The 19,031-nt window shown below is 35.3% G+C and overlaps 1 protein-coding gene across 16 annotated transcripts in view; it reads right to left on the bottom strand.

Moving 5' to 3' along the window:
- The window catches only part of LOC123875506 (low-density lipoprotein receptor), a 245,130-nt gene that overhangs the window by 55,285 nt on the left and 170,814 nt on the right, over window positions 1-19,031 (bottom strand). For 3 of the 16 annotated variants that reach the window (XM_045921461.1, XM_045921411.1, XM_045921471.1), the window contains exons 1-2: window positions 17,705-17,836; window positions 4,567-4,847 (exon numbers count right to left, since the gene is read on the bottom strand). The exons of 7 other annotated variants lie outside the window; for them this stretch is intronic. In XM_045921461.1, the coding sequence (XP_045777417.1) occupies window positions 4,567-4,678 (112 nt within the window). In that variant the 5' untranslated portion in view covers window positions 4,679-4,847; window positions 17,705-17,836. Of the gene's footprint in view, window positions 1-4,566; window positions 4,848-17,665; window positions 17,837-19,031 lie in introns of those variants that run through there. 6 more of the 16 variants (XM_045921435.1, XM_045921455.1, XM_045921428.1 and 3 more) reach the window with 6 other exon arrangements.

The following is a 19,031-nucleotide window of genomic DNA, read 5'->3' as shown; positions in this document are numbered from 1 at the left end:
AGCTTCCATGTAAATATTTTTCTGCTAAATTCGTAAAGCGTTGGGATTTTTGTAGTCAACTTCAAAGCAAGTGAAGTACGTCTGTCGCGTCAATATTGGCTTTCTTAGTTTCAAAAAGATTATGTAACGAACTAGCGCATTCAAATTGAACTGGGCATTGATTGGGATTCTCTTTCATATTATAAAGATCGTTGACGTTGAAAATTTCTTTTTGTATCTGTCCTACATTTGCCCCTGGAATCCGTTTTTCGTAAATATTTATTATACTTATACCCACTTTCATATTTTTAACATCTTATCATAATATTTTAAATTTTACAAATACCTATGTTACTTTGTCCCCTTGCCTAACCCGTGACGGCTGTGAATGCGACAAAGAAATTGTTTGCTTCGTCTTAGGGGTTCACTTGCTATAGACTAGGTATAACTCCATTACAAAGGATTTGTTATGAAGTTATATTATATGTATATCTGTTGGTATAAATACTTACCTATTATAAAATATGAACCACTCACCCGGGTGGTATTTTTAAGAGTTTGTTGGGTGGGAGGCTTCTGCTGTGGCTAGTTACTACCCTACTAGCAAAGCCGTGCCACCAAGCGGTTTAGCATTTCGGTATAAAGCCACGTAGAAACCGATCAGGGGTACGGATTTAATTAAACTTCCATACCTCTTCCAAATTAGCCAACTTCCATATTAGACTGCATCATCACTTACCACCAGATGAGATCGCAGTCAAGGGTTAACTTTATGAAATTAAAATTTAAAAAAACCAGCTACGAAATAGTTGGGTTGTAGATTTTAACTTTAATCTCGTTTGTAGAAGCGGAGAGTAATCCTAATTATAGATTCAAATTAACCTGCAGCAAAATTGCTTCTGTTTGTTGTGCATTCTACCTAACGTTATTTTATAGGTAGGTACGCTAGATGCAATATTAGACAAAATTGTCCCCAAGATGACAGTAGCGTCGAAGTGCCGAGAAATTGTATTACCGTGGCATCTCTTCGCAAGGCAATGGCGATGAGTGCATTCGTTACTGGCATAACGGGAAGCGTTGAAGAGCAATTTGACATTGCATACGCTACAATGTTCTCTCTAACGTTTGCATATGAATGTTACAAATACTCTTGCCAACTTGAAACTGTGTTCCATAACTATTAATGATTTGCACAAAGGAACTTTGGCTGGTTTGTGTTTACAAGTGTTCCAGTGTTAAGTCATTACAGTTGCAATTAAAACTAAGCCATAACTTTGCCGAATGTCCAAAGCACTCTCTAGATACAAATGCTTACACTGAGCTTTGTTGGTGTAGAAGGGGCATATAATATTTATAGCAGCTACTTTAAAGATACCATAAAACAAGGACATTTTTATTTGAATACTGAAAATTAAAGTTACAGGCCGCGTGTGTTTGTGTTTTAAATATCAATCCGAGTCAATCAATGTGAGTCCGTCTGTCTGTTTACTTTTCCCTGCCCATTTGTTTAACCGATTTTGATGAAAATCGGTACAGAGATAGCTTGCATCCCAGGGAAAGGCATAGGCTGCTATTTATCCCGAAAAATCAAAGACTTCCCAAGGGACTTTTGAAAAAACAAATCTACGCTGAAGAATTCTGGGGTTGCGGGTATCACATTATAAAAAGAAAAGTTCTGAATCACGCAATGATTGACACATCAAGGTCCAGCTCAAACATTAGTTAGGCCTAAGCTAAAATTTTACACCGAAGATTTTAGTATTTAAACAAGGAATAAGACCTGAATTTTCAAAATTTCCACGGAATAGGGAATAAGGAGGATTTATATTTTCGCTTTTCGACTGAAGCGAGAACCATCCGAGCAAAAATGAATCGAGTGATCCAGAAACTTCTTAGCTTCTTAGTGGCCTATACGAGTTTCTCCATAATTTAGGACATTCTGTTCATCTGAATCTGTTAAATTATATCGAGGTAGGTACTATAAGACCACACATGCGAAGCCTGGGCGAGTCATAATATATCTATGATAAAGAATCAAATGTAACTTATGGACTGTATAAGAATACTATTAATAGTAAACACAATGCGCTATTAGCTACTGTCGGGCTACCTTATGATGAAACGGAACTCGAGGTCATTTATTCTTTCAAGCGTTGTTAAATCTACATTGTTTTAATTCGTAGTTGGTACCTACCTCATTCCATGCGAGCTATTTCAATTTGTCCAATTCACTACAACTCACTGCGGTGAATAACCCGAGTTTTAATTTAGTTATTTACCTTTTGAATAGAGTGAAACACAAGTGTAGTGCCGAATTCTGTTTATGAAATTGAACATAAATAAGTTTCTATATTTTAGCGAAATAGTAACCAAGCTTATTTAAAATGCAAACAAAATAAAGTTCAAACATTGAAACCCGCCTACTGCTCTTGAATAAAAAGGAAGGTTCACATTTTTATCAATATGTTTTCTGAGCCGTTCAAGACCATTATTTTTGTATCAAAACTAAACTCAATCAAATATGATTTTTTAAGTAAGAATTTTTGTTTATCAAATGCACCATAATATCAACTTGTCATGAATGAAGTCATAAATGTAGAATACTACTACCCCAGCCCCACTTATCAAAGTCAACCCAATATCTAGGGTTTAATTTTTTTTTTTTTTAATTTACACCAACAACTTCTACACCAGGTATGACTATAAAATATTCTAACATACACTAACATGCTTACATATATTAAGACTGTTAAACACGCTACACTTCCTCTGCATCGCAATAGTCGGGTAAAAAAAGACATAGAGATGAGATTACATTCGTTCAACAAGACTTTTTCCATCTTCCATAGTTGTAGATGAACTTTAATAACCAACAAGTTTCTTCTCTGAAACGCGTACAACTTTGTGTAAACAAATCTAAGAAACACAAGTTTCCAAGAGAATAATATAAAGTTGTTGTTATTTATATTAAGTACATGTTTCTACCCATTGTCTGTCTGATAAAAATCACTAAGTAGATGGGTACCAGTATAAAAATATGTAAGTTCTAAACACTATGAAATTTCAAAATACATACGTATATTTCTTCATTTTTAATCTAGCTATTGGTTAAAAATGAATACTAATTTTGATGGATATAACTTGAAACAAGTGTAAATAAAAAATTTACAACACCCCCGACAAGTGAAGGTTACAGTAACTAGAAAAGAGCTGATAACTTTCAAACGGCTGAACCGATTTTCTTGGATTCTAGCTAAGAACACTCTCGATCAAAGCCACCTTTCAAACAAAAAAACTAAATTTAAATCGGTTCATTCGTTTAGAAGCTACGATGCCACAGACAGATACACAGATACACAGATACACAGACACACAGATACACACGTCAAACTTATAACACCCCTCTTTTTGTGTCGGGGGTTAAAAATGGCGGACTTTAATACACACTTTCAACCGCTATTTATTAGCCCTGAAGCGTTGAATTTCCCAAAAATCCTTTCTTAGTCAATGTCTATGTCAAAATTCCAAGTATCAATAACCCCAGCCACTAGCCGTCTGCGGTTTAGTCTGTGCCTTGATAGATCAGTCAGCGACACATCTAGTCAGGACAAACTTTATTTTTTATTTTTTTATAAATAGAAGACAACCAATGTCAATTTGATCAGGTCGAAGCACACGTCTCAGCTCCTTACAGCCTTTCTTTGTTTAAATTTCATATTTAATTTAATTTAATTTAAGGGGCTTTTAGAGTTGACCTATATGCCAGCTCCATTTTTACAAACTAAATTACAATTAAACTAGTTAAGAACCTAAAATTATAACCTCTGTTTTAGAGGCATACGTATGATTCTAATAAATAATAGGCAACAATCCTTTTATCTGCAAAGGAAACCTTTTCTAGCTTATCATTCTTTTCCGATTCCTGTTTTGTATGCGATGTTACAATGGATGTGCTACGAGTATCTCCAGCTTTGGCCGTTTGATTACGCAACAAAATTTATCCCAGAGAGCAGCTGTCGCTTCAATCAACAAGCCTGGCAATATTCGTTTGCCTGATGAAGTGTTAGCTGGTGTTAGGGAGAGTCGACATTACGAAAACACATGTCACCATCGATTGAATCAGTTTTACTTTTCACGTGTAGGATGTAATAGCAATTAAAAAGCTTTAGGATATTTCATTCTCAGATATAGAATATTTATTTTGATGCCTCGGTCTACAAATTATGGACATTATTTTATATTGTAAGGCTGTTTCCAGATTTGTCGTTTAGATATCGTTATGTATGGAGAAATTTACCGAGCTCTTATAGTATTTCAGATATCTCCGTTCTGATTGGCCTGATATTAAACATTACCACGCAAACCCTCTTCGTTATGTGCATCGACGGTTATGTGATACCAGCTGATGTCCACGACTTCGTCCGCGTGGTTATAGGATATTAAGGGACTCCACAGGGACTCTTTAGTTTCTAGTGTAGTTTTCTGAGATGAACAGTAGCTTAAACCTTAACCAATAAAGAAATACTTTCACATTTAAACCTATATTTTACGTGTTTTAGGTCTAAAGATTATGCTGAAACTTCTTACCTGATGAAGCGTATTGGTTGGTCCTTGTGTACGTGTCATAGTCGTAGTCGTAGAGTGACGCCTCGCTGCTCAGTAAGAGGCTACAGGACGTTAGCCAAAACACCCACCACATTGTCAACAGAAGTCCTTTACTTATTTGTGAACACTTATAGATTCTCTTTTTCTTTCTTCATGAGAATTTTGAGCTGGATATTATTTGGTTTTATTTGTGGCTAATAGAAGTTTTTGAAGTATAGATTGTACGTTAAACGAATCTACACTTTCTGTACCTATTTACAACTCTACAAACAAACAAAAACGCATCTAATTGAAAACATTATCATATACCTATAGTGGTATTGGAGTTGTTTGAAGTCGTACTCGTATATAAAATCAGTGGGGTAAAATCGGGTCATCGTTCCAGTTTAATATAGGTATGTATTTCTGGGCTCAAAAATTTGTATGAAATTCATGTTTCTGAAATCTTGATAAATATAGCTACAAAATTTCATTGAAATTGATTGGTTAGCATTCAAATGAGAACCAAACTACGTTAGGAAAACGGTGGGGCTCTTAAGATATATTTCAGTATTCGACCGTTAGCGGACCCAATCATTTAGTTAAAGCTGACGTAACTAGGGTACACCACCCTCTATTACCATCAGGGATGAAATGTCTCTTTAATTAAAGACGAGTCAGCTTACCTAACTTACGCAATCGCTTAGTATTCGGAACAGGGAATGGGTCACGGCCTTCGCTTACTAATACAACATTGATACAATAATACTGTAATAATGAGGAAAACCCGGGCAATCAAGAATCTGACTCACGCATTGATAGGGTTCCGTATCTCGAAAATATTGTAAATATCAATAATAGGTACCAATTATATTACTGTAAATACACAATAATTGTTTTTAGCATTTGTTGTTTAAATACAATATAAAGTTAATACCTACATAGCATACATTTTTAAATGCCAACTATTTTAGTTTTCGAGATAGACGATGTTACAAAAATAGTCTAAAACGGATAACTTTGACGGCCCCACATGTCTTTGTTTGTAAAAATGAAAAGAACAAAAACAAACTCATATTTTGTATTCTACTCAATGAGATGACACACCACATGTTAGGGTAAGAAAATATTTTTTCAGCTCCTTTTCTAATGTACGTCCGCCTTAAAAAATCTAATTCAAACATAATTTCTAATCGAATTTCTAATTCAATATTCAGTTGTGGTTTAAAATTCTACACCAAATATTCCGGTTCTGTAATCTACAGCTTATTCCTTCTAGGAGCAAGAGATCCGTGACATACTGAAGGATAAACGGACGGACGAACAGACAAAGAGACAGAGATATACAACAGCGACAGTAGTGGTTCGTACGGAACTCTAAAAATGAAGGGCGCGTAGAACAAATATTTGAATTAGTGCGATGTCGCGAGCTGTTTTTGTAAAGACCCTGCAGAATACTGAGGGGTGTTTATCGTTGTTTGTTTTAATATAAAAAGGCACCCTAGTGCAAATATTTATATTACTCTTCTTCCACGTGAGTAGGTATTTCTCCCTAAATGTTTTCCATATCACACGTAGAGCTCAAACGGCAAAATTATATTTATTTTCTTTGGCTTCATATCAGACTTACGTAGCCGCTGTGCGTTCGTCTGTCCGTCTGTCTGACCGTCTGTCTGCCTGCGGGCTTTATCGCAAGCAACTAGATAGGGAGTTGTTCAGAGTGTAAGTATATTTCGCTTGCCGCTATAACAAATGATAAAAACCAAGATGGTGAAAAAGGCCACCAAGAAAACAAAAAAAGTACAGTAACCTTCGTGTGCAAGTCCAACTCGCACTTGACCGGTGTTTTTGAATTACGTGTCATAAAAGTAAGTAAGGTACCTATACCTACATAATCAGTGATCAAACAAAGATTAAGAGAATAAACAGTGTAAATGAACTGTGCTCGCACAAGGCTGAATTATGAATTAGGGACATCCCCAATTAAAAGGCATCCATAGGGATAATCCGCGCGTCCTTTGCTCCTTGTACATTTAGATAGTGTGCGTAGAGATGTTTAAATGAGATTCCTGTATGTATGTCTTATAATTTCGTATTTAATGAAAATATCGCATACTAACTGATGCCCGCGACGTCATCCGCGTGTATTTAGGTTTTTCATAATATCCCGTTTGAACTCTTATGATTTTACCGGATATAAGTAATCTCTCCCCAGGTATTTAACTATATCGGCGTGATTGAAGGACAAACAAACACACTTTCCCATTTATAAAATGGGTAGTGATGAAACTGTTCTCTACAACAAATTCAATAGTTTTCGAAAAATCAATTAAAATAGGCATCCTTTATCGCTTGAGGTAAGCCAACGTGCTTTAAATTCACATCTGTGTAAACGCACTATTTATTTTAATTCGTTTGAACTTTTTGATAGGTTTTATGCTTAAGCGGCTGCACTGTTCACAATTTAACATGAGCTTCGATCATTTCGCAGCGCAAAATTGTTATCAATTTCAGAGAAAAAGAACAAACAATGAAAGTATATAATTACGATTCAATGTGTTCAATGAACAGCTCCGAACGACTCAGTTACAAAACAATAAATTGCGAAATTATGGACAACAGAATCCCTAACACACTGGGACGCCATGACGACGTCGCTAGCTACGTAGCCATGGCTACTTCTGACTGTCTACGGTAACCAAAGGCGGTTGTCAAATAAGTAGCACAACAACACAACAGTAACGAACACAAACAAGCGGACGTCCGTCCTGGCGATCAGTTGGCCAATGGCCATTGAGTGTGGGAGGCGTAACTTACTTGTATGCGTTACACTAGCCAAGTGAGATAACTCTCATACATTTCCATATTAATTGTTTGGACACGTAGCCGGCGATGTCGCCATGGCGTGCCAGTGTGTTAGCTCTCTTACGCCAAAGGTATTCTGATTTTAAGTTGGTTAAATGGTATTAAATGAAACGTTTTAGAGTTTTAATGAATTTGTTTATGAAAAGTAGATAATTTTTTTGTAATTTGATGAGTGAAGAATTTTAACAATGTTGATATGAAAGAAATCTTTCAAGTGTTGATAAAATATTATTTAACATATTAATAGCAAGACTACTAAATAGCAATCAGAAAATGTCATAATTATTTTATTTAAAACGTAGTTATTTCTAATAGAAATAGATTTGCCTACTAGTTGTACATAATAGCTAAATCTATCTCGAGAAGATCTAGATTCCATGTAGTACTTACCTATTTTCCAATTTCTTGTCTTTTTTTAGCTGCCTATATTTGTCTTGAAACGAGCGAGAAATCAATATACCGTGTTCCTAAATTTAACTTGACTGACAGGGCTAAAAATCGTAAGTATATTTAAATTTAAAAAATATTTTAAGGGTTTTAAAAATATGCCTTTATGTACTGTATTATAAAAAATATTGTTTTTATGTTCGTTAGTTTATTCATTCGTCACCTATGTGTTCGCGCATCGTTCATCCCATTGAGTTTCTGACATTTGGACAATTATTTATAGGTGTCGCAGAGGTTGCATCGCAACGCATACCTACTAAGCATCAGCTAAGTGTCAAAATCCAAAATTCGAAAGCTAAAAAAATCGCCTTCTTTGTATAAATGATCAAGGCCAAAAACTACATGAACTATATGACCAAACTTTGATTTTGCAGAATGTAAAACTTCCAAATTTTCGAACTCGACTTCAATAACCTTGAGTTACAATCTAGTTTTCAAACTTTAGACTCTAAAGTTTAGAGAATCACAAACCAACATTTCAAGTTTTTAGACCAAGTGGTTTTTCAGCTTTGTGTTGCGTTGATATCAGCCAGTTTTACCTTTTATGTACATAATTTTTATGTAAATAGATAGATGTGTGACTTCTGTGTTGGTGTTAGCTGACGGGCGTGCTCTGCCTTTTTGGAGTGTTTTTTTTTGTTAAAACTGACTGGAAAGCGCTCTAAGGGGGTGCCGTGTGTGTGTCGGCGAGCGCCGGCACAGACGGGGTCCATACTTGTATAGTTTAACTAACTTGTTACAAATAACTACAAACTTGACATTGGCTAATCTTTGTAAAGCCAGACGAGAGAGAAAAAAATATAGATAGATGTTGTGAATTTAAATTATCTCTATAGATTTTAGGCCTATAAAACGTAACCTGCGTCGAAAGATATGGGACGTTGCAAATTTTAGTCATGGCGGTGTCCAATTTGCATGCCTTTGTCGTTTGCTGCGGTGGCATAATTACGACCAATTTTTAGTATGATTGCAATACGGTAGTTCTGTACCCTACATTATTAATCACAGTTTATTTTACGCATATTACTTTATGATAAACTTTTGGAATTTAGTTTAAAAAAATACTAGTGCTAACCTACGCTGAATATTTTAAAAACGCCTTTGTTCCTACTATAGTGGATGTGCAATGGTTAATGATTTTTTTGGAGGATAAACTTTAAATAGATATGATTTTTTTAAACAGCGGGACTGGAACTTGTATGTCCGTCTATCGCAAACGGTAGAGCCTTGACTATTTTGAATAGAGATCGCTATTACGAAAATTCTAAGTAGGTAGGTACATCTTTTTTGGCTCAAGCACAGTGGTATTTCCCAATTTTTAGTCATAAATTGCTTATAATACTAGAAAGCATCTTTAATGATCCGATTATGCAAATGATTTATTAAAATCCTGATATATTTTGAAATACAATAATTTGAGCAAGGCTACTTACGAAGAAATAAATCGTACATCCATACATAAAACTGAGTAGTACGGTTACGAAAAAGGCGGTTGACATGTTCCTTGAAGAGGAAACTTAAAAAGATTCTCTCATATCTTTTGTATGACATAATTCTGCCGCAAGTATATTAAGTGGGTAGGTACTAAAAGCCCTTCCGCATGTCACAGAAACCTGGTATATTTTAATTTTAGTTGTTATAAATAACAATTATTCTTTTTTGGATTTTCTCGTTCACCTATCTTGTATGTTCCTCTTTATTCAGCAGCATGGAGTTTAATTCTCTTTAATGTTTATCTATCGTTGTTTATTCTTTCATGCTCGGGGCGATATTTACACGGTAGGGAATTAAAATCACAGCGATTTTTCTCCTCCTTGTGGAAAAAAAATCTTTAAATACCTAAATAAATATTTACACTTAGTTGTCACGGAATGCTTTGAATATACCTACTACGCACAGCTTTAATCTTATTCTAGATGGTAACATCGGGCTATAAATTAATACCCTCTGTCAATTTCACACCCATCACTCTTCGCTCGACCACGCCCAATTTGCTGTAAATTTCCGATTGAATAGAATCAAGACGGGGCTTGAGAACCGCAATATCTTGAATAATTCTCCAAAGCGTACTGAAGGGAAATCGTATAATTTTGAAGTTGAATGAACCGCTACTGAAATTGTGCTTTAATAAAAATGTTAAAATATATCATAGATAGGTCCCTGAAGATCATTTTTGTTGATAAATATTTCTACTCTACGTATGTGTTTTTTAAATGGAATAGTAACCGTCCTAACCGTCATAAAAGTAATGGTCATTATGACTCAATGGCAACTATATGAAGAATCACAATAGTAACTTTTAACTTTTAAACGTATGCAAATACATGTTACTAGGTAACATGAAAATGTTGGGTAAGTTCTTGTTGCTTTATATTTTAATTATGCAAATTTCCATTGTATTTAGTTTTACTTGGTTTTTATTGACCGATTTATGCGAGATATCAAAAACATATACCTAAAACTATAAACATTTTCTAATATTATAAAAAAAAGATAAAAACAAGCAATTTTGAATTAAGGAATCAAGTTTTAAAAGAGATTTGTTATTTAGAGAACCCCGTTCCAGAGTTGAGAAAAGAAAACTTACCTAAATGGCTGATTCCTTTGTCAAAGCTCAAATGCCCAAAAGAACTTAATGTGCTAATGATAGTATCTCGTTCAGACTAACAAAACTAAAAACTACAATGCTTTTGCAAGCACGTAATTCCAAATTGCAAGAGAAAGACCAATGTTTTGTAAAGTGCTGCCTGTCTACTTTTGGACAATGAGACTATTCTTGTGATTGCTGCGGTTTTAACAGAAGCTTTGGAATGAACAATTTATCAACGGATTTTCAGGCTTTGTGAACATTCTCCGTTATCACGAATATACTACTAAGAGCCGATTTCACCAATGTAAAACAAGTGTAAACTAAAAATTTATAACACCCCCGACAAGTGAAGGTTACAGTAACTAGAAATGAGCTAATAACTTTCAAATGGCTGAACCGATTTTCTTGGATTATAGCTAAGAACACTCTCGATCAAGCCACCTTTCAAACGAAAAAAACTAAATTAAAATCGGTTTATTAGTTTAGGAGCTACGATGCCACAGACAGATACACACGTCAAACTTATAACACCCCTCTTTTGGGGTCGAGGGTTAAAAAGGACGTCAAATGTTTATGACGTCATTTTCACTATTTCATACAAGCTCTCATAGCGCGCGTTTTACAGTTTGATAGAGACTTGCTGATTTGTTTAGTTGGCAACACCCCTATTAACGTTAAAATATTACCATGATTATAATTAGTATTTAATTCATATTATGAGTTGAGGAACATCAAATTCCTCATGTAGATAGTATAAAATATTATAAACTTAAACATTCCACAGATTTTCACAAAGTCTAACCAATATTGATTACCAATAATTAACATATTCTGTCTACATGCCTTACATTTAAGCAATCAATGATCTTAAATGAGTAGGTTTATGTAAAGTACATCGATGTGTAAAGTATGTGTTTAAGTAATTGAGATATCTCCAAAGGCGCGTAGCACAGATTCTTAAGTCACTCATTTTCAAGTCTTGCGGATAAATAAGGTTGACGTAGACGTATTAAGAAAGTTGCAGATCGTGTTGAAGCCTGTTAGCATATTTCATCGAAGTACTTTTCTCGCAGATAAAATACGAGTATATATGCGCCTTTACTCTTATGATAGATTGGTACACTCGAGGGTAAAACCCAATTTGGTATTCTCATTTCGGCAAATTTAATATTGTGCGAAGTTGAAAGTATTACATTATCCGGAAAATTTCTCATAGCCGGTTTAATGCAGGGCGATATATTTATTAGAATTAAATTTTAAAATGTATCTACTAGAATTTTGAACGGTACTTTTAAATTAAACATTAATTATCTGATTTGGTGTCATTCATGTAAATTGTGGATCACGTACTTTAAATTGGTACGGGAGCTGTGTGTCTGTATGCTCGACCGTACCAATAGGGAAATTTCCCAACCGAGCGGTGTTGTGCTCGGTAGCGCCAGCTGGGCCGACGGTTATGCGTTGAAACTTCTATATATAGTCCAATTTGGTAAACGCTCTGTCAATGCGATTGAAAGTTGCGTGTTTCTCCTTGAGTTTTTCGATTAAGCTACCCGTGCTGCCATCTAGGCCGTAGGTCGTGTATCGAGCGTTGTTGATTGATTGAGTATAGAAGCGACATCTTCTTGTGAATGTGGCAACCGCTACAAATTGATTTTAGATTAATACATTCTATGTAAAAGCATTTTCAGATGTTTCAGATGACGATTTTTTAAGGTAGTAACAACAATAAGAAATTTCTTAACTTTTTTTTTTGGATTTTTTCATTTTAAGTAAGTAGGTAAATTAAAATTAAGCATTTCATCACAAAGTCTACGCAGTAAGTACGAAGTATCGTTTGATTTATTGTTTAAATCTCCTTTGACATAAAATAATCGTAAAAATGATTTTTTTGTACGTAGGTAAGTATTAAAACAAGTCAGATAGGTAAGTAATCTGGATCCTAAATATATCAGGAGGCAGGTAACTTCATTCATAATTTTGTACGCAAGTGTACTTAGTATACTATCATCAGAGATAGAAACTTGCACAAGGGTCCGGATCGAAAGCGCGGTTTTATGGTTTTTGCAGCGCATAAGGCCGCATGCCTACAAAGTAGAGTAGATCGTACTGCGTACCATACCAGTCTTACGTCGGTACATGTATGGAGTGTCTGGTAATAATTGTTTAGTTTGTACCTACTGACGAAATTCTGAAATGTTGCGCATAATTTAGATGCGATAGGTTAAGGGGCAAGCGACGGGTCTGCCCGCGAAATTCAAATTTTATTTGGTTTTTCGCAATTTGTAAACTAATACGACAACGTAGGCTCGTGGTATTTTAATTGCGACAATGGCAGTATTATTACCACGTGTTTATATAAAAATCTTTACTTGATAAGGTCCAGTTTAAGAAATTAGCTCTAGTATCGACTAATTTGTGAGTTACAGTCGATACTAGAGCTAATTTCTTAAACTGGACCCTTTCAAGTAAAGATTTTTATATAAATAGGTGGGGATGATACTGTTATTGTCGCAAATAGAATTCCATAAGCCAACTTTGTCGTATTAGTTCACAAATTGCGAAAAACCAAATAAAATTTGAATTTCGCGGGCACACCCGTCACATCCACCTTAGATGACGATGATCAAAAATTCAACTCTGAGTATGATTCTAAAAGAGAAACCAATACCAAGGGACCATATTGTGAAAAGGAGCACGCGCCGTGGGAACATCAGTAGGTATCAGGGGGCACGGCAGTGCCCCCGCCAAGACGAGCCAAACGGCGGCCGGGGCGCTACGTACCTTTTTCTCGAAGTGTTTCGCCGTATTTTCGACCCGTCATAACTTCGGTCTGGATGACGCTAGAAAGCTGAAATTTTCAATATAAGGTGTCCTCAGCAAATTTACCAAATATACTAAGTATCAAATATCTAGCTTTTATGGTTACAGATTTATTGATACCTAAAATACGCCGTTTTCGTCCCTCACTGATGATCATCACTATTCATAGTCTGTAATTCTAGGGTACTTCCCGAAGTCCTAGAAAGCTGAAATTTGGTATGTAGACTAGAATATGCATACAAACTACAGGAAAATTGAGAAATTGGAATTTCCCCCCCCTCTACGCCTCTTATGAGAAAAGCGAATCTGTAAATTCTGTCGCTAGAATATTGATATTTTCAGGATAAGATGTCCTTGGCAGATTGATTAAACGCATTGAGTATCAATTGTCTAGCTTTTATAGTTTCAGATTTATTGACAGTCAAAACTTCTAGTCTGTAATTCTAGGGTACTTCCCGAAGTCCTAGAAGACTGAAATTTGGTATGTAGACTAGAAATTGCATACAAACTACAGGAAAATTGAGAAATTGGAATTGCCCCCCCTCTACGCCTCTTATGAGAAAAGCAAATCTGTAAATTCTGTCGCTAGAATGCTGATATTTTCAGGATAAGATGTCCTTGGCAGATTTATTAAACGCATTGAGTATCGATTGTCTAGCTTTTATAGTTTCAGATTTATTGACAGTCAAAACTTCTAGTCTGTAATTCTAGGGTACTTCCCGAAGTCCTAGAAGACTGAAATTTGGTATGTAGACTAGAAATTGCATACAAACTACAGGAAAATTGAGAAATTGGAATTGCCCCCCCTCTACGCCTCTTATGAGAAAAGCAAATCTGTAAATTCTGTCGCTAGAACGCTGATATTTTCAGGATAAGATGTCCTTGGCAGATTTATTAAACGCATTGAGTATTGATTGTCTAGCTTTTATAGTTTCAGATTTATTGACAGTCAAAACTTCTAGTCTGTAATTCTAGGGTACTTCCCGAAGTCTTAGAAGACTGAAATTTGGTATGTAGACTAGAAATTGCATACAAACTACAGGAAAATTAAGAAATTGGAATTGCCCCCCCTCTACGCCTCTTATGAGAAAAGCAAATCTGTAAATTCTGTCGCTAGAATGCTGATATTTTCAGGATAAGATATCCTTGGCAGATTTATTAAATGCATTGAGTATCGATTGTCTAGCTTTTATAGTTTCAGATTTATTGACAGTCAAAACTTCTAGTCTGTAATTCTAGGGTACTTCCCAAAGTCCTAGAAGACTGAAATTTGGTATGTAGACTAGAAATTGTATACAAACTACAGGAAAATTAAGAAATTCGAATTTCCCTCCCTCTACGCCTCTTATGAGAAAAGCAAATCTGTAAATTCTGTCGCTAGAATGGTGATATTTTCAGGATAAGATGTCCTTGGCAAATTTATTAAACGCACTGAGTATCAATTGTCTAGCTTTTATAGTTTCAGATTTATCGACATTCAAAACCTCTAGTAACAAATTCTAGGGTACTTTCTGAAGTCCTAGAAGACTGAAATTTGGCATTAAGTAGGAATTTCAAGAATTATGAACAACAGATAAATTAAGAAATCGGGTCCCCCTTCATCCTCTCGTATATGAGATGCATATCTGTAAAATCTGTTGCTCGAATTTTAAAGTTTTCAGGATAAGATGTCCGTGGCAGATTTATCAAACGTACCAAATATCTGTGTTTCCTGAAGTCCTAAAAGACTGAAATTTGGTATATCTGCTTCAAAATTGAGTTGCAAGATTCCACCAGAACAAACATATTTACATACGAGTACATTGCAAGTTGAATAAAAGCTTTTAAAAAAAGAGGTAACGATAGAGAGTGGGCCATGAAAATGCTGTACCTACAAAAAATAGATCCAAAAAAATCTAGGGCACCTGCCAAAAAGAAATGAAATCCCACCAAAAACATTTCATGTAAAAAGGTAGGCCAAGACTCACAAGTTCATAATGTTTTCACTGTTAAAAAGTTATGAGATCTCTAATAGAGCCAAGCCCCTAGCTGAGCTTAGATTTGTGCTGGCCATGGGACCTATCCGAAGTCCAAAGTAATATAGCTCTTAAATGTTCTTGACTGTATCACATTTATAACAATAAATAACAAATCACTCTACTTACAAGCTCTGATTCTACAAATCCTATATCTTGGTAAAAAAAAGTACGGCTTGGCCGTTTACAGTTCGTCTGAAATGACATTTAAGCCCGGAATAGCTTCTGCGACCATCACGAAGTACAATACAAATTAGTAATTGTCGAACAAACTATTCCTAGTGGCCTTAAAATATGTTATGTCATGTAATAGTTTTACGAACATTAAACGGCCAAGCCGTCCTTTTTTTACCAAGATGTAGGGTTTGTAGAATCAGAGCTTGTAAGTAGAGTGATTTGTTATTTATTGTTATAAATGTGATACAGTCAAGAACATTTAAGAGCTATATTACTTTGGACTTCGGATAGGTCCCATGGCCAGCACAAATCTAAGCTCAGCTAGGGGCTTGGCTCTATTAGAGATCTCATAACTTTTTAACAGTGAAAACATTATGAACTTGTGAGTCTTGGCCTACCTTTTTACATGATAAGGGTTTAGCAAAGAAGAGGGACGCTGAGGGCCGTGTGCTCTTGCCGCTTTGGAGCCCTACAAGTGGACGTAATACCAAACAATGGCGCCGATTCTGTAGTCTTTCTCTAAGCTAAAAGAATATCTGCATCCTCTTCTTTTTAATATAGCTAAAAAAGGACGGAACATGAATTTTACATTCAAAGACTCTAAATTTTAGTGCACGCTACAAATTTATACAATAGGCTCGCCACTGGCAGCTAAAGTCACTAGGTTTGACAGCTCTAAATTAAATTTAAAACTGTCAAACTGTGTCTGTCATTTTCATATTACTTTATTTCTTCATATTACATTAATAAGAAGAGGATACGAATACTCTATTTAGTTGCCAACAGAATCAGTACCACAGATGAGAGAAACTAAACTATTTACTCATCTGTGATCAGTACCAATACCAATACAAACCAAGTATTGACCTTCACAGTCTAAAATGTACAAAAGCTTACAAAGCTTTTCTTTGTTCATGAATTCCTAAATATGTGTACCTAATCTGACGCCTGAAACTTCGCCAGCGCGCGTAGGTATGTGCAAAATGAGCATCATGTAGAGCTAACCAATACAACTCTTTACCTATTTAATAGAATACGGGAGATCAATAATACCTACTCAAATAGGTGTAAGTAATATGGTACGAACATCAAAACAGTTTCTTAGGTTATTTTTTTTAATTCTAGGTGAAAAGTAGGTACCTACCGAAAATCTGTTTTTCCTTATTTACGATAGGAGACATATTATTGGATCAAAAGACGCTGTGTATTGATCGACTAAAAAAAAATTAATCGTAGCTTTCTAATCCGCTAATCCGAGCTTATTCTTTGTGATAAAAGTAAGCTCGGATTAGCGGGGAAAAGATAAACCGTCTGACTGGCGCGTGAAAAATTACAGATGGTGTCCGATTGGAAGCTGGCTTGATGTTGAAAAATGATCATTAGATGACGCTTTATTTATAGGAACGATCGATTAAACGGCTTCAACTCGAAACACGAAACAGTGATTTAATAGGTTTATCTAGGATTACGGATAATTCCTTAACTCTAAGAATAAGTTGCTTAAAATGAATAAATCCTTTATTCCAACTAATGTTTGCCAGCTAATCAAATCAGCAACTCTTTATCAAAACTTGTAATACATAATAAAATGTGATAATATCTCAAACATTTGATGTGTGTGCTTTTCTAGTTAAGATGGGGTATAATAATTTAAAATGATTATAATAATACTTAAAACTATCAGAGTACCCGGATTTTACGTATTTTGGAAGACTGTCTATATAATAATCACGAAGAAAATATAATTATTTATTTTAGACATGAGCAACATAACTATGTAGTATTTGTCTATGTAGGTAGGTACAACAAATTTCCACAACATTGTTTCAGGAACAAATACATTTCAGTATTTGGCCATGAATGTTGTTGGGTACTATTTTGAGACTAAATATCATTGTTTTCATTTAGGTACTGAAATTAGAATAGATTACTATTCTGTGAGGTTCCGATAACCAAAGGAGGTTAGTTAAGCTGTTGGTCTTTTGTTTAGTTGCCTATAAGATTTTAAAATGCTGTTGCAAACGAAAACATTTTTAAATTAATCACTAATCATTTAACGTAGTATAGGTCAAATATATATTGTGACAAAGGGTAAATACATAATAAGTACCTAATCAATAATCATGAAATTCTAATAAGTATCTTGAGTGTAAATAAATAAATGGTTTTTTTTTTGAAATTGTACCGTAGAATCACAGAATCACTTCTATAAGCCACAACAAACCTTCAACGCGAAATAACCGTAAACGTTCAGCAGTATCGTTAGTAAATACAGACGGACGCGTAAATAAAAGCGATTAGGGACTCGAGCAAGGCGCGGTCGGGTGCGCCGCGAGTCAGGACGCGAATGCGGGGGCGATCCACCACCGCCGAGTACCCAGCTTCCCTCCACCACCCATCCCCTCAGGCCCGAGCCCCGCCACGTTTGATAACCTGCTGCTTCGGAAGTCACTAAACTCCGACATGAATGTCACCCAGGCACCAACAACTGACTTGTGAAAGAAAATGTCATTTTTATTGGAAAGGGGTCAACTGTTGAAGCAACGCGAACTTCGCATCGTGCGAAAATCGATGGTTTATCGTTTACTTATTAGACGTGACGAAATCAGTCCGCGTCGCGTGGTGGATATAACTTTCCGGAAACTGCAAAAATTTGATAGGGCTCTCTCTACTGATAATAATATACCTACTGCAGGAGGGTCAGGATAATATTTTGTGCCGGACTGCTGCAGCTGCATACCTATCTGATATCTCGGATATAAAATAATAACGCCAGACCTCAGGATAACTTTGTGTATAAATAATATGTTTCCCATTTTATAACTCCTAATTTTTTCATAATTTTTCTTGCGTAACATTCGTCATCTCCTATTTTCCTTCACCAAATTTTCAAATCCAAATTCGAATTATCTATTAGATAAAAATACAAAGTTTAGGTAGGTACATGGGAAGTTTAAACCTATCCCCACGCGGAATGGAGTCGCGGGCATTATCTAGTAAAGATATGCATTGCGTAGTTATATACCTGCTATATAAAAAAAAGTGTTCACACAGACAAACTTTAATTTTATTTGATAATGTTAAAAACCCCGCTGAATAACTTTAACATTACTTGGGTACCTACTTTATAATGAAGTAAAAACTTGTTGCACACTTCAAGCTTGAAAATTATTAATATTTGCAAGCTCGCCGAGTTATGATTAACAAGGTTAAAGTTTATTTAATTTTAATTTTAACTTGGGAAGATGTTGGATAAGCTGTAATGACGTTAGAAACTGACTCTAAGTAATTTAAAAAAATCAACATAGATACTTTATGTTTCTATCTATTTATTAACCCCCGACCCAAAAAGAGGGGTGTTATAAGTTAGACGTGTCTATCTGTCTGTGGCTTTATAGCGCCTAAACTAATGAACCAATTTTAATCTAGTTTTTGTTTGAAAGGTGGCTTGATCGAGAGTGTTCTTAACTATAATCCAAGAAAATCGGTTCAGCCGTTTGAAAGTTATCAGCTCTTTTCTAGTTACTGTAACCTTCACTTGTCGGGGGTGT

Source organism: Maniola jurtina, chromosome 2 (genome assembly GCF_905333055.1).
Source record: "Maniola jurtina chromosome 2, ilManJurt1.1, whole genome shotgun sequence".
In the NCBI taxonomy this organism is placed as follows: Eukaryota; Metazoa; Arthropoda; class Insecta; order Lepidoptera; family Nymphalidae; genus Maniola; species Maniola jurtina.
Note: the sequence above shows the minus strand (reverse complement) of the source record. Positions and strands in the feature narration are given on the sequence as shown.